Source organism: Megalops cyprinoides, chromosome 3, assembly GCF_013368585.1.
Source record: "Megalops cyprinoides isolate fMegCyp1 chromosome 3, fMegCyp1.pri, whole genome shotgun sequence".
NCBI lineage: Eukaryota > Metazoa > Chordata > Actinopteri > Elopiformes > Megalopidae > Megalops > Megalops cyprinoides.
Window position 1 is genome coordinate 11,777,822 of NC_050585.1, and position 15,516 is coordinate 11,793,337.

Genomic DNA, 15,516 nt, shown 5'->3' on the forward strand with positions numbered 1-15,516 from the left:
CATGCTCAAGGATGCAGAGACCCTGATTTCAAAGTTTCTGTATTTGCTCTAACAAAGTAGGTCCAGGGAATCTATGCAGTATAACTGCAGTCTGTATTTTCCTTAATTTTGGGTATGGAATTGAATGATATGCTCATCTGATTATTCTGTGAACATTTTTGTCAAAATCAGGTTCTGTCAAAGACGTGAAATTCTGTTAAAAGCATAGGAAATAGCCACACTTCCTATAGCTTGATTCTTGCAGTTAAGCACAGTGTGCTTTGTGATTGGCTTGAATAGATGCCAATCAGCAAACTGCATAGAATTTCACACTTAAATAAAGTGTGAAATTCTTATATAAAGTTATATAAAGTTGGTTTTATACCAACTTTATATAAGTGTGAAATTCTATGCAGTTTGCTGATGTGCCGGATTTGGCCATCTGCATTCATGAGAGGCACCATCGGGGACATTCTAACGGTGGCGGCGTTTTTGTTCTCGTCCCAGGGACAGATATACCGAGGAGGCTTGGAGAAATGGTCCAGTCAGATGTTCCAGGAGCCCAAGCCCATGCCAGAGGAAAGTCATATGTTTGATCTGGACTGCTTCCTGTCTGACATTTCAGACACCTTGTTCACCATGACCCAGAAGCCCTGCCCCTGGGCTGGAGATCGACACAAGAGTGAGTTGGACCGGCCGTGCCCTTCCGCGCTCACAGCGAGCAGCCTTTGTCATCCTTCATTCACCGCAGCTAAGGCCATGAGGGCGTCCGCTTGGAAAATAAGTTGAACTTTCGGTTGAACTTTAGGTTTGGTTCCTCCTCCAGCTGTGGCTATCCATGTGTAGCTTCGGGACATGCTTTCTCACATGATGTATGGCATCTTCAAAATTGCCACTTCTCTTTTTTATGCTCTACTCATACGTATCAACATACGGGTAAGCTTTAGAGAAATACGTGTCTCTGCTAGCCCAGAAAAAGCTGCCGCAGAAGTCTGAACGCGAGGCCACAGCCTGTCACACCCTTACATTGTCAGTGCTCACGTGAGCACATTTTGATGCTTACCAGAAGGACACTTCCCCCTGAAGGAAGCAACTAAGGAACTTGCCAGATGAATGGATGAGGTGAAACATGGGCCGCTGCACATTTAAATAGACTCGCACTGGTACTCACACAACACACACACACACACACACACACACACACACACACACACACAAACAATGTTCCTCCCCTCTCCCTGACATTGGTCTTGCCTCCACAGCCTACACCAGCAATGCTGATATGATCCAGCCAGGCCTTACACCCCTGCAGCCCAACCTGGATGACTTCATGGACATTCCAGGTGAGACCCCACCCCCTTGTTCATCCATCTGTCTGTCAGTAGAACTTGTCCTTTTCAGGGATTCTCCAGAAAACAAGTGTGTTTTTTACGTTCTCAGATCTTTTATTAGAAAGTGACAAGTCACTTTTTAACAGCGGTGAGGGGTGAAAAATCAATGTCAATCATCAGCCTCTGTGACATTTTCTTCTCCTGCAGCCCCAGTTGCGCTACAAAATAATTCCCAACAGCACATGTTACATGACCACCTGTCCACCTCATGCTAAGGGAAGCTTTACTGCCTTCAGCAGTAGCTGAATACTGCCTCACTGACATTAGAAAGAAACTGCTGGCTTTGATGAAGTCCTCCGTCATCAGCTTGTATTTCTCTGTGGTGACTTCTCTTGTTAGCTGTTTCTGGCATCCTGGTTTCCATTTACATGTCTGAAATAAACCTGTATATGTGCTGATACTTTAAATATGGTAAAAGTGAGAAAAATTCCCTTATATGAATATTCCTTGGATTATGGACCTTGGTTACATGTCCTCTATCTGTGATGTTTCTAACAGGCTGACCCTCTGAATTAAATGTACTTAAAGTAGGAAATTTAAGTAGCATTGTGTCTCCTAATTTTTATCTCTGAGCGTAATTTTACAGAATCTGTGAAGAAGTGGTGACACAACACCTGCTTTGAGTAAAATTAAAGAAAAGAAGCAGCTCAGATAAGCAGCTATTAATGCATAATTTGGTTTATTGGTTCCTCTCATTTGTGCCATGCTGAGGGAGTGGAAGGAACAATTATCATGTATGAAATGATTTATTACCAGATCTGTGCTTTGTCCTGTACTAATGTGAACCAACACTATCTTCATTGCAAAAATCTGATGGGGAGTTTTGTGTTTGTGTTACAACAGTAGCATAATGAATTATTGGCTCAGCGGTATGATTCAGGTGTTGACAGTGATGAAAGTGGCTCATTGTCTTTTATGAGTTCTTGTTTGCTCAAGAAACGTCTTACTCTATGTTGAATTTGCATAATATCTCATAGCTGGTTATTTATTTAAATTAGGAAAATTACTTGCATGGAGGTATAGTACAATTTTTTTTTCCTGAACAGGTAGAGAGGGAGACTTACGGTGTTAATATAAGATATTTATTTATTGAGAATCAGAGCTGTTTGGCCTGCCCATGTCTTCTGTGACACTAAGGCCGTTCCTGCTCTCTGTCCCTGAGTGGGGTGAGAGAGAGGTCAGTGCTTGGGTTGAGCACGGCTGAATGTGGAAGTGGAAGTGAATATGTCTACCCCTCAGCTCGAGTCTCGGGATCTCTTGTTTGGGGCAGGGCTGGACCGGGAAGAGAGACACCATCTGCACTGAGTCTGCCATGCATACAGAGCAGTTGTGACGGCTCTGCCTCTGACCTTTCCCCTTTATCGCTGACCTCTCTCCTTGGATATCAAGACCCTAAAAACGGGTTGAACTTGCGATGAGCTGACTCGAGGGATGGACTGTGCGATTCGGGTTGGAAATGTGCCTCACTACAGGCCTGACAAGAAACAGCTGCTCTGTTTTCCTGAGCACTGTGATCACTCTCTTCCTCATTCTCAGTGTCTCTCACTGTCAGCTGTGGCCTACTTCATGAAAGCAGACACATCATCAAGGCAAAATTCGTAACTGATGCAACACGACTGTAAATATCGAGACATGAAAAGTCTTTGTGTTTAAAAATAAAAGTTCATACATCATACATGTACATACATACATACATACATACACACACACATACATACATACATACATACATACATACACATACCCATGTTACACCCCTCTTTGTCCCGCTCCGCTGGCTCCCTGTAGCTGCCCACATCTGGCACAAGGCCTTGTTGCTTGCGTTCAGAATAAGCGGCAAAGCTGCACCTACAGACCTGAATGCTGTACTACAAGCATATGTTCCCTTCCGTCTACTACGCTCTGTTACCGAATGGTGTCTGGTGATCCCGTCACATCGCAGCAAAGTCACTATCCACAACTTTCTCTACTGTAGTCCCCCGATGGTGGAATAACCTTCCACACTTCATCCGTTCTGCCGAATCCCTCACTATATTTAAGAAACATCTGAAGACACAGCTCTTCCGCGCTCACCTGATCACCTGACTCACTACCACCTAAAGCAATTTCTTATGTCCTAAACAATGTTTTCCTTTCAACTTATTTAGCTCCTTTAGCACCTTGCTAATATGTAAGGCATCAAACATTTCCTGCCATAATGTTCCTGCTGCGGCATTTTCGCTGTCTCATAGGAAAAGGCACACCATATTGTGGCAGGAACCTTTTGTGGACATGAGAGATTGACGTAGCTGGAGAAGGGCAGCATGAACAAGGCATCATTCATTTTTACAGCCACCTTTCCATGTATTTGTGGTTAAGTCAGACTGTCAAAAGCAAGTACATTGTTTCTGTGCATGGAAGCCCATTGATATTCATTCCCTTGGCAGGATGGTGGCAATCAGCTGTCCGAGTCTGTCACAAGGGGAGGGTCTGCTGCTTTTCCGAGTCATGTTGGTCGTATTTTTAATCCAGCAGTCCATTCACAAATAGAGGATCTAGCTGTGCCTGTGACACCCAGCACTCTCAGTTTTTTGGGTTACATGATGATGGAGATAGTAGTCTTAGTGAATACCTGGAAATAGTATGTGTCGCTTTCTGTATGGTCTTGTTGGTAAGCTTTTTTTTCGTTTTAACTGCTCTGTCTGTTGTTTGTGCCCATGCCATTGGGTGTTTGAACTTTGACTTTTGTGTCATTTGGGATTTTTTTCATTAATGTTTGCTTTCTACAAATGAAATGATCTTTCATTGACTGTTGTTAGCAGGAATGCACTCCACAGGGAAAGTAGGATATTCCAGATGCTTTGCTGTGGGAAATTCAGTGTTTTGAAATGCGAAAAACATATGGATATTTGATATTACTCTCAGAATGGTGTCAACAGATATTGAATTTCAGTTTTCACTTTTGGGTTTCATTACTGAATACCATTAAATTTTACACTTATCAAGTATGCAATTTTGATGTATAATTATGAGCAGGCTAGAGAGAACTTTGAGATATAATGTGTTCTTTTAGTTAAGATATACTCTCAAAGCACCAAATTCTATTTGTATTTGTATATGGAGATAACAGTACTAGTGTGAAATGAGGCTAAGGATGGGAACATGGACAAAAATCTTTTTCCATATTGTGTTATCCAAGGCTACCAAATGACACACTGCATCGCAGCACATGATTTGGCTGAGCTAATAGATAGTCTGGGTGCCAGTGAATCTTTGCAACATGGTCATGCCACGTTGAGAATGTTGTCATCTTCTGTGCCAGTTATAGGTGGAGACACTCATGCACTGTGGGAAAGATAACTCTCCAGTCTGTTTTTTCCTGTGTAACAGGTCTATTCAGTATATTCACGCATAACTTATTTCATCTTGATTTTTGAACTAAACAATAAATTGAATTTCTTTTGAATTTTTAAGAAATTTAGAATGGCTTTTTAAGAAACAAACACTGAATACGTAAACATGATTTTTGATTGTGTTACAAGAAAGAACATTTTACTCTTTATTGTCAACTCATTTTGCTGGATGCCAGAATAGATTCAAACCAGAACAAAGTAACAATTAACATACTCTTTTCAAGATATCTTATATGATTTCCGTGAAGAACAGTCAGTTTTTCACATTTACATACATAAAATCCACACATTACATATCTAATGGCCTAATTTGCAGAGTAATACTGGTATGAAACATAACGATCTACAGGTCTGTCTCATCAGATGTGATGCATGAAGATTTCATTTTCCTTGTGTGGTATCCTGAAAGTAAGATATAATCAATCTAGCAAAAGAGAGTTGTTATTTCTTTTATCATAGATTCATACATGTTTCTAACCATATGTCCTTATTTTGTCCTGATTTAAAGAGGATGCAGGGCTTTTTCTGATTAAGGTTTACAGTTTAATTTGGTATATCTAATTGGTAGTTCTGAAACAAGTCAAAAACGTTTTGAAAATGGAAATTTATGGAATTTGCTGTATTGTGCTTGTGCTTGCAGACATTTTTATGAGCCACCGCGGTCAGCCTGTAGACCAGGCAGGTTATGCAGAGTTTGGGTATTTCGGAAGCGTGTCTGGGAGTGCCTTCTCCACAGTGTCTGCCGGGCCTCTGCTGCATCCCGACAGTCAACTGACACAGGTCTGTTAGCTCCGTAAATCACCATGTGTGCAAACAGTGACCAAGAGACCTCATTGTTTGTGCTTTTTTCTATGAGTGTCTTTTTTCGTTTACCTAGAACAGCAACAAACCCAGAAATTTGATTTAAGTACGATTTTGAAAGCAGCGCTTGTCTTAAGGCCATAATTGATGTGTATGGTATTGGTGTTTACTGGTGGGCGTTTTGCAGGGTGACCTTCCTGCCGACAGCAGCGGTAGAATGTCTCAGCCGTCCGCGTCCGAGGCCCTGCCAGACCCAGGCTATCACAGGCAGCCTTTGACCTCAGACATGGCCTTCAACCCCAGCAGTATCACCTCTGAGCCTAAATACAAAGGACAGTTGGACTACGGCCCACATGATGAATACCAGGCTGCCAGCCTGGTCGCTGGAGCGGTACCGTACGGACAGCAGCCTTACACAAACACCACCACCATGGCCTCTACAAACATACCCCCTGTCCTGGAGGACACTCCCTTCTTGTATCCTGCTCCCTGCCACAAGTACAGGTACAACTCGCCCGCGACGTCCACCGTCATCACTCACACGGGCTCCATGATCAACGACCCCCAGGCGCACAGCTACCCCGCCCCAGAGATGTACCCTCCGCCCCCCTGCGTGCCAGCGGGGTACCCACCCCTGCCCAGTGGCCAGACCACCCTGGCCCCGCACAGCGTGCACCACGGCTTCCCCGCACCTCAGCCCACGGATGTGGGCGGCAGAGGAAAGTACAAGCAGAAGACATCTGGGGTCAAGACGGTCACCTCAGCCTCTCCTACTTCCCCTCTACAGACCAGCTGCTTAGCTAAGCTGCTTTCCACAGGCACACAGGAACGTGCGTAGACCTTTTTTCCATCCTCGGCCCTTAGATGTGGGCTTTGCGGTTAATCTTTAATCACAGTTTGCTTGCATTGCCCTGTACAGTTTAATGTTTTAAAGTCCATGTTAATTTTTTTTTTTGCCTGTTTTTATTGTTCATACTTCATTTGAAGACAACTGTAGGTGCATGTTAATTATTGCATATGCTTTCATGTGATGCTTCGACAAGAAAAGAAGAACAAGGGAAAAGAGGTTTACAAAAAGAGCAGAAAGCATTTCATTTATTTTTGAAGATGCTAGGTTACATTCGGGATGCAGAATAATACCTGCATATAAAAAGGAATATATGTCTGAGTTATTTTGTGAGTAAAATAAGTAAATAAATATATAAAAATGATGTGCTTTTAAAAATTAACATTTCAAACAGGGGTAGTTATTTTTATGCTGTTTGGTCTTAAATGTCAGAATTGGCCCAAAGCAGCACTCACTGCTTGCATAATGATAGTTCTGCAAAAAAAAAAAAAGAAAAAGAAAACCAAGAGGAGTTTTAAAAGCTGAGCAACTTCAGGCTGACAGCACAACCTTGAACTGAAACTCACATTTTTGACTCACAAGCAGGACACTGTCTTTCTGCTGAGCTAAAAGCAGTCCTACTTTTTATTTTTGTAGGTAAACCAGCACCAGCATTTGATCCTACATTAGCTGAAGGAAAGGGTCACCGTTCAATCTCTCCCAATTCTCCAGTAAGTCTCTTTCCATTTTCACATCTCCATGCTTAGAGATGTCGTTGCAAATGTAATTTACAGTTTCAAAAGCGGAGGTCTACCATTGACAATACAGTATCTTATACATCTATACTCTCTTTGACCTCAGTGTAATTAAGAGGCATTTAAAATATACTTAAATACTTCCAAATTTGAATGCACCTGGACAATATGTCAAACAAACATGCCAAGATGATCCTGTAGATTAGATGTTACTCACCAAAAATTTCTGTTTGGTTATGGGTTTCATGTGATAATAAGCAGTCACTGAAGGCTCCAGAATAAAGCACATACGTTGTCTCTTTCACAGCAGAGCTGCAGCATGAATGTTGGTGGGTCCTCAGCGCAGAGGCAGCATACCACTTCCCGAAACCCCGGAATCCCACTGCTAACACCACTGCACTGCCAAACTGCTCTTGCGCCCCCCATAGGGCCCCTCGCTGGCTCTTCACATGGCTCTGCTGTGTCTGCCCTGCTAATGCAGGGATCCCTGCCTGTGTGCACCCCCCTCCTTGTCCCCAAGACGGAGAAGCTTTCTCCAATCCAGATCTACAGCGGTGACCAACCCAGTTTAATAGGTCCTAATTCAGAGCAATTGTACACAGAACCAACTTAGCAGCAATTCAACAAAGGGTGGCAGTGTAGCATAGTGGTAAGGAGCAGGACTTGTAACCATTAGGTTGTTGGTCCTGTTCCCTGCTGGGGCACTGCTGTTGTTCCCTTGGGCAAGTCACTTAACCCAGAACTGCCTCATTAAATATCCAGCTGTCTAAGTGGATAAAATGTAAAAAACTATGGCCTATGTAAGTCGTGCTGGATAAGGGCATGTGCTAAATGCCAGTAATGTAATGTAACCACCTGGACAACTGAGGGTTGCACAGGATGCTTGCTTTTATTGTAGTTCAAAATATGTAACTTTCTATTACATACAAATACAGAGACCTGTTCTCTGATCACAGTTACTTTTTGAAATGTGTTTTTACTCACATTCTTATCTTGCTTCTGAGGTTGCTGTTCACTATGGTTGGTGTGAAATTAGAAATGTTTCTTTCATTTATAACATTTCAGTTTCATAGTAAATATCTGATTTTCCAGATGTGGCCTTTCTACCAATGTCATTGCAGACGTGAATAGAAAATGAAGGCTTGTTTTGGAGTTTTGTAGGCCACTAGTATGAGCCTGTAATTCCTATCATCAAGCCGACAAGCATAATGTGTAAACAGTATTTGTGTTATGGGAAGACTTGACTTTACCCCTGCTTTTCCTAACAGGTTTCCCAGGAAACTCTGACCAGATATCCCCAACAAATCCCATAGAGAAGAATTCCAACCCACAGTCACCACACTCCTTCCCTGGGCCAGCCAAGATGGAGCCAACCAAGGTCAACTTGCTCCACCTCCTAGAGTGACCTAAAAAATAATTTATTTTAGGGATGTTCTGGAAAAAACGATAGCCCCTCCAAATTTTTTTTTCTCCATTTCCTCCCCAATTTGGAATGGACAATTCCTCGAATTTTTGGAATGCCCAATTTGTCATCGATGTTCGGTCCCATTGCACAACCCCCACTCTCAATCCGGGAGAGCGTGGACAAGCACGTGCCGTCCTCAGCTTCTGCTTCTTTTCGCACTGCGGCCCACAAGCTAAGCTAGCGCAGAGATGAGTCGGAGGAAGGCATTTCATATGCAGCTTTGGCACGTGGACCACAGGTGCCTGATCAACGAGCAGGGGTCGCTGTAACTAATGGGACCCTGCAGACGTACTCACCCCTATCCCCAGCGGAACGAAGCCAATGTGTTCCGCCTGTGAGCTCCCGGTCATTGTCGGCTAGTGACACGGCTGGGATCGAACCCGGGCCGTAGCGAGCCCCTCCAAATTTTATATGAGGATTTTTGTGTTATTATTTGGTTATTTTGATGGTATTCTAATTATGGGCTTTTTTTTTTTTCAAAACATATGTCAAAACAGAGAAAATCTTTCAGAATACCATTCATTCTCAGTGCTGAGTTGATAAGCTTTAATTTGGCACTGATCCAAAAGGACCTTCTCCTTATCTTTCAAAGGAATAGGAAGTTTCCCTTATAGATATGTTAGTTCTATATGTAATTGACCATTTAGTGCAGAAGATTAATTAAAAGTCAAATCAGATCAAAACATTTTTAAAAATTAAAAATGAAAGCCTGGGACATCATTGAGCTAGATGTCTCTTAATACTTTCCCTGAATTTTTCTCTCACATAGAGAGACCATATGTGCTTTTTTAAGCTTGTCTTGTTGACATATATGAGAAGAGCACTTTGCACCCAAATCCTTAAGTTCATGTTCTTTCAGACTGAGACCAGAAGAATAACTCACATCTCAGCAGAGCAGAAAAGACGTTTCAATATCAAGCTGGGCTTTGACACACTGCACAGTCTGGTAACGACACTGAGCTCACAGCCCAGCATCAAGGTAAGCTTCCAAAAGAGGCTTCGCACAGGTAAAAGGAAGTCTCTGTTATTGCTTTTAGTTAAAATGTTACGTTTTCTCTTCCTTGCCGAACTGTTTTTTTTTTCTTTTAAGCGTGTTTACGGCCGAACGTAAGCTGTAGAGAAGTATGTGCAATTATCAAAAAGACAATGTTGTTCCACCAAGGAGCAAAAACAAATTGTCCGCTTCTGTGTGAAGGTTTCTTCATTGTGGCTTCGACACAAAATTGGTTTCTGGTCTCGAAAATAGCTAGGTGTGCATGGGTTATGGTTAAACTTGTGACAGATGTTTACGCCACTGCTCTCCAGAATCCTATCAATTTACAGGTCTCCAAGTCAAATGTTGGTTTGAGAGGTTGCACAGGCTCCCGATCAGTTTTTTCAGTGACAGGTGTCTTGCTTTCTTTCCACTTGTACATTTATAACTCTTCTTTAGCTAATATCCAGGCAGTTATGCACATTATGCAGTCTTATAACTTATGTCCTCATAACTTAGATATTCTTCTGTCATGCATCACTTACCCGTTTACACCACATATTCTAAATGCAGAGGTCCTTTTTCCTATTCTGTACTCTTCACACAAGTGGGTAACACACAAATCCTACATCTGTCTGCCAGAGTGTTGGGACATTATGATTGACACTGAATCTTGTTTTCAAATAAAGTCAGAGAAAGACCCAGGCAAAAGAATAAGCTTTCATAAAAAATGATGTATCAGTGACATCCAAAACAAAAATGAATGTGTAATGTAAGTGAAAGGGCAGGACTTATAATGACAGATAAAAAGGGGCTGTTGGTACTGTCCTGGGTGCCGCTCCCAATCTTTCCCTTGACTGTGTCTCTGCTGCCTGCCCGACAGATCAGTAAGGCCACCACTCTGCAGAAGACAGCTGAGTACATCAGCAAGATGCAGCAGGAGCGGGCCCAGCTGCACGAAGAGGCCCAGCGGCTGCGGGAGGAGATCGTAGGCCTCAACTCCGCCATCAAGTGAGTCTCACCCAGTCCTGTGAACCTGTGACAACACATGGCCCTGCTTTAAAAAAGACACGGCGGCAATCCTTACTATGTCATACGTGTGGGAGCTGGCATGAGAAACAGCCTGGACAGCTAACCCTGTCCCACTGAAGAATGAGGTCATGATGTGGGCTTTGAACTGTGTGGCTATTTTCCTTGTGCAGCATGTGCCAGCAGCAACTCCCTGCCACGGGGGTGCCAATCACACGCCAGCGTTTCGACCACATGAGAGAGATGTTCCGGGACTACGTCCGAGCGCAGACGCTGCAGAACTGGAAATTCTGGATCGTATCCTTCTCGCTGTCCTTCCTGTTTTTCGGAGGTTTAGGAAAGAACCGCGCAGGGGAAGCTGGCTGGAGCTTAATGGTGTCTGTGACTTTGAAGCATGTATTTCTACAAACTCAGCTCCTCATTAATATTTGTTGTGCACTGGAAAATAATCAGATAAAGTTTTATTGATGAGAGTTCAAAAGGACAACACGGTTCCTGCAAGAAGAGCTAATGAGATGAAAGCAATCAGGAGAAAGTTGATATCCTGTCAAAAACAAATGCAATATTTACTGTGAGCATCAAATTTCATTTTAAAATGAACAGTTATCATTTTTGTTTTGAAGTATTACTGAAGGAAATGAGGGCTAGTGACGTGTGTGATGCAATGAGGTCCAGTTCTGAAAGAGAGGCTGCCTTCCTGTAGTTAGAGAGGGTGGAAATTCAGAGTGATGCTTACTGATAGCCTTACTGACTGTCACAGGCATTTGGGACTTTTAGGCATAGAGCCAGTCTTGTATGAAATGCCATAGTTTGTCTGACTGTGCTCCTTAATGCAGCCTGCAGTTCAGCATCATCATCGAGCCCCTGTTTGAGTCCTACAATGGGATGGTGTCCACGGCCAGCCTGGAGGACCTATGCCGCACCACTCTGTCCTGGCTGGACCAGCACTGTTCGCTCCCAGCTCTGAGGCCCAGTGAGTGCCGCCATAAACAGCCGCAACGCTAGCAATGAGGTGGATATGGGGGAGACAAACCACCACTTGCTTCTAGATTGTTATGAAGTGCCACTCAGGTTAGAGCACATTCACACCAATTCCACCGCTTACTTGCTGGAAGGGTTAGCTGTTTCCAGGCAGGCCTCTGTAGATGCCATGCTGAGTCTGCTGGCGTACAGGATGAGAGTGAGGGAGACAGCGCTGACGCCAAGCAGGCAGAAATGGAGTCAGAAGTCTGACACAGCTGTGATACTGAACAAAAACACTTTTACAAATGTGCTGCATGACTTCGAGCGAAGTTCACCTCTGTATCTTGAACGTCAGTACATTACTATAGGATTTGAGCTCAGCACTCAGCTAGTGAGGGGGTAGGAAGGAGGGATTGATTTTTAACTGTCAATCATTGATTAAACCCTCACCTCAAAGAGTGCTATTTGAACTGCCTAAAATCCTTCCCAGAGACTCCCAAGGTAGAGTCATGCTGCCCTCTGCTGTTTACCAGAGAAACAACTCTACAATTTAAGAGTTTGGGATTATCAGATGACTAACTTTCTGAAAATCAAGACTAAAATTACTTTTGTGAATGTATTTTCTCCATTTTGCTATCTCGTAGCATTAGCAATGTCAAATTATTTGGACAAATTTTGGAAGAATCATGTACTAGTTTTTCTTCTTGACATCATATGAGGATTAATATTGCCTGTCATGTTGGAATCAACCGTTTAGCACATTTATGGCTTTATAATTGGATGCGTGACAAGGGGTTACATGCGGATATAGGGATAACGCACATAATGCGGTAAAGTGCCGTCCAACTGCTGAATAAAACAAAAGCTCTCGAGTGGCTCAGTCAGTAAAAACACTTGACGTTTCGGGCGCAAGGCTGAGCCCTACGGCCTGGGTTTGATCCCAGCTGTGCCATCAGCCAACAGCAACAGCCACAGCGGTGGAACAAATTGGCTTCGTACCATCAATCATGTTGGGATGGGGAATCTCGACCAGGAGTTTGACCGTCCCATTGCTCATCATCAACCCCTGCTGAGCAATATATATATAGTGTCTTCCTCGATGCATGCCTACATTGGCTTGGCTTGGAGGCTGCCGTGAGGAAATAGAACATGTGTTTCAGATGAGCCCTCCTGGATTGGCAGTGGGGGTTGCAGCAATGGAGCGACTGATTTATTACACAATTGAGCATTCAAAATGGGGAGAATGGGAGAAAATGGTGAAAAACCGCAGAGAATTCCTAACTAAAAAGTACAGACAGACAAAAGACAGACAGGTAGATACAGTAGATACATGCATAGATAGATCAGTTGATAGACCTGTATTCTTGCAACCATTTATGTAACATGAAAGGGCTGAATTAATTCAAAATGAATTTGTACCACATAGGGACTGTTGTGCAATTCAGGCAATTAAAGGTAATTGCAGACATTTCCTAAGAATACTTACTGCTTCCAGGAGCTGTTTTATGACTTCTCTCCTTTGCTGTAAAATTTGATAAGAAATTTCAAAGAGCCATTGCCATCACTGTTGCAGATGAAGTGTAAAAATGATAATAATAATGAGAAGAAGAAGAATAAGAAGAAGAATACCTTACAGGCAAATGCCATACCTGTAGGGTATTATTCTATGATGAAGTAATTAAGTATTATGGTATGTTTTCAATTAAGTAATGAGGTAATATTCTGTGTGAATTAATGTTTTTTTGTGATCTGCTAACTACAGTAGTTAAATGTCAAAAGATTTAGGTCAAAACATTATAGGCTGCTAATGTAAGACTACACAAAAAAGTGTTAATGTTCACATTGGCATGAATTTATTTGCCTATTCATATGGTTACAGTTTTTCAAGCCATCTCAACTGGTATCGTGGTGTAACGGTTTTTTAGGTGTGATGATGTAACTCGGTTTAAACTTGCAGTGTCATTCAGCCTCATTGTTGCAACATCCTCATGTGCCATGAGGCCCAGAAAGGGCATAAATTCATTATAGAATGGCTGTTACTCTGTTGGGGTAGCTTGGATAAGACTGCTTTGTAAGTGTGATCGCTTGCATAGTGCCAACACGTGCACAAAAGATAAAATTTCCTTCAGTTTATGTGGTTTTATGTATTGCAAAAAAAATGATGATGCATATAGTAGTTCTGCAATTCCTTCCACCTTTTCCAACCACACACTGGAAGGAGAAGCTGCAGCTGCTGATGGTGGATTGTAAAATAAGGTGAAATAAAAAATCTTCATGAATGATAAGTCAATGGAAAAGAATCAGTGTTAGATGCAACATAAATTCTGTCTTACCAGTTGAAGTAGCATTAGTATTAGATATTTTAAGAGAACTGGGAGATGTGCAGTCTGCTTGCTTTTCTCTCATAACCACAGCCAAATCTCAACACTAAATAGTGTCAGATTTACTCTGTAAATTAATAGAATGACGATCACGTATTTTGTGAAGTTGTGTCAATTTAGACTGACTAGGAATTAAGGTAAATACTCTCAGATTTGCTGTGGAACATTCAATATTGCGGTGCTTTCCTGCAGCTTCCAGGAATATCTTTCCTGAACACCTGTAGCTGTGCTGATACTTTTCCTCATGTAGATTCTGCTCCTGAATTGGTCACCTTAAAAAACTAAGAAAAAGCAGATCCAGTGTCAGGACTGACCAGTTTGCCCTTGTATGTATACAGCAGTGTGCTTGAGTGTTTGAAGACAAAAATCTATTTAACCTGACCTCTGATACCCAGCCAGTGAGTCAGGGGGCATGGCTGTGCTCCTCCTGATGTCTCTGCTTGGGGTGTTTCAGGTCCTCTCCTCTTTTCTCCATCTTTGTTCCCAGCTGTCCTCAGTTCACTCCGCCTCCTCAGCACCTCCACCTCCATCTTGACTGACCCCAGCCTCGTCCCCGAGCAGGCCACGCGGGCCGTCACCCAGACCCACCCCTCTCACGGTTATTCCTAGCAAACGTGCCTTTCGTGTGGACCGCGGGGCCCCCCTGGCAGACGCCGCCGTCGGGCTGCTCGTGTCGGTGGCCTTCATATTTTGCATCATCAGAGTCTGTCTGTCACGAGGGGACCCGCGTGCACTGCATGGCTGAGGGGTTCCAGTCATCAGTTCAGTGACTGGACTGGAAGAAGTTGCGGTGATGGAGCTTCGGGTTCAACAAAGCTGGGAATGAGCTTTCATAGTGAAGCGCAAAGAGTGCGACCCCTTGATTAGTGCTGATACAGTGGCTTTGATAACGCACAGCTGCAAGTACACAGCTCACCACTGAGACCTTTGAGACTGGCTGATGGCTGCTGGAAGAAGCTGGCCACAGGTAATTTCATCTTCCGCAGGTCCTCCCAGCTGAAAAACATACTCCCCAACATTCCAAACGGCTATCTCCCATTGTTAAAGGAATGCTCCTGAACTGATGGAACCCTACCCTGTGTGTGTTTAAATAGACAATTTTACAACCCATCCTATGAATGTACAAGAAAGGAATAGATCCTACAGGAGTAATGAAAGAGATTTATCAACAGACAGTATACTGTTATTATATGTGGTATTGTTGTCCTCTGTTTTACTGGCAGAGTAACACTTAATTTTAACAGAAAGGTATTTAACTCTGTGAATGAATGTGTACCTCAGCTTATTACTAAAATGCATATATGGAAGTGCAAAACTGATACATTGATATGTGAAGTTAGAGTTTAATTATCTATTAAATATCCTTGTAAAAACATTTTTGTAATCAATGCTGTTTATTTTAGATAGGAGTTTCAGGGTATTGTCCCAAATTCTAAACATTTTCTCAGAAGAAAAATCACAGTATGAATTACTATTTGAACATTGCTTGAGCTGGATAAATTAGTATTATTCACAGTTCTGACATAATAATGATAATATACAATGTTACACACCTGGAAAA

At 42.7% G+C, this 15,516-nt stretch overlaps 1 protein-coding gene across 3 annotated transcripts in view; it reads left to right on the forward strand.

Moving 5' to 3' along the window:
• The window catches only part of LOC118774217 (carbohydrate-responsive element-binding protein), a 28,199-nt gene extending 12,683 nt beyond the window's left edge, over positions 1-15,516 (forward strand). Inside the window, exons 6-17 of one of the 3 annotated variants that reach the window (XM_036523391.1) lie at positions 487-661; positions 1,242-1,322; positions 5,403-5,542; positions 5,751-6,393; positions 7,047-7,120; positions 7,452-7,719; positions 8,413-8,522; positions 9,469-9,588; positions 10,466-10,593; positions 10,785-10,908; positions 11,455-11,584; positions 14,443-15,516. In XM_036523391.1, the coding sequence (XP_036379284.1) occupies positions 487-661; positions 1,242-1,322; positions 5,403-5,542; positions 5,751-6,393; positions 7,047-7,120; positions 7,452-7,719; positions 8,413-8,522; positions 9,469-9,588; positions 10,466-10,593; positions 10,785-10,908; positions 11,455-11,584; positions 14,443-14,564 (2,115 nt within the window). In that variant the 3' untranslated portion in view covers positions 14,565-15,516. The remainder of the gene's footprint in view (positions 1-486; positions 662-1,241; positions 1,323-5,402; positions 5,543-5,750; positions 6,394-7,046; positions 7,121-7,451; positions 7,720-8,412; positions 8,523-9,468; positions 9,589-10,465; positions 10,594-10,784; positions 10,909-11,454; positions 11,585-14,442) is intronic. The other 2 variants (XM_036523393.1, XM_036523392.1) reach the window with 2 other exon arrangements.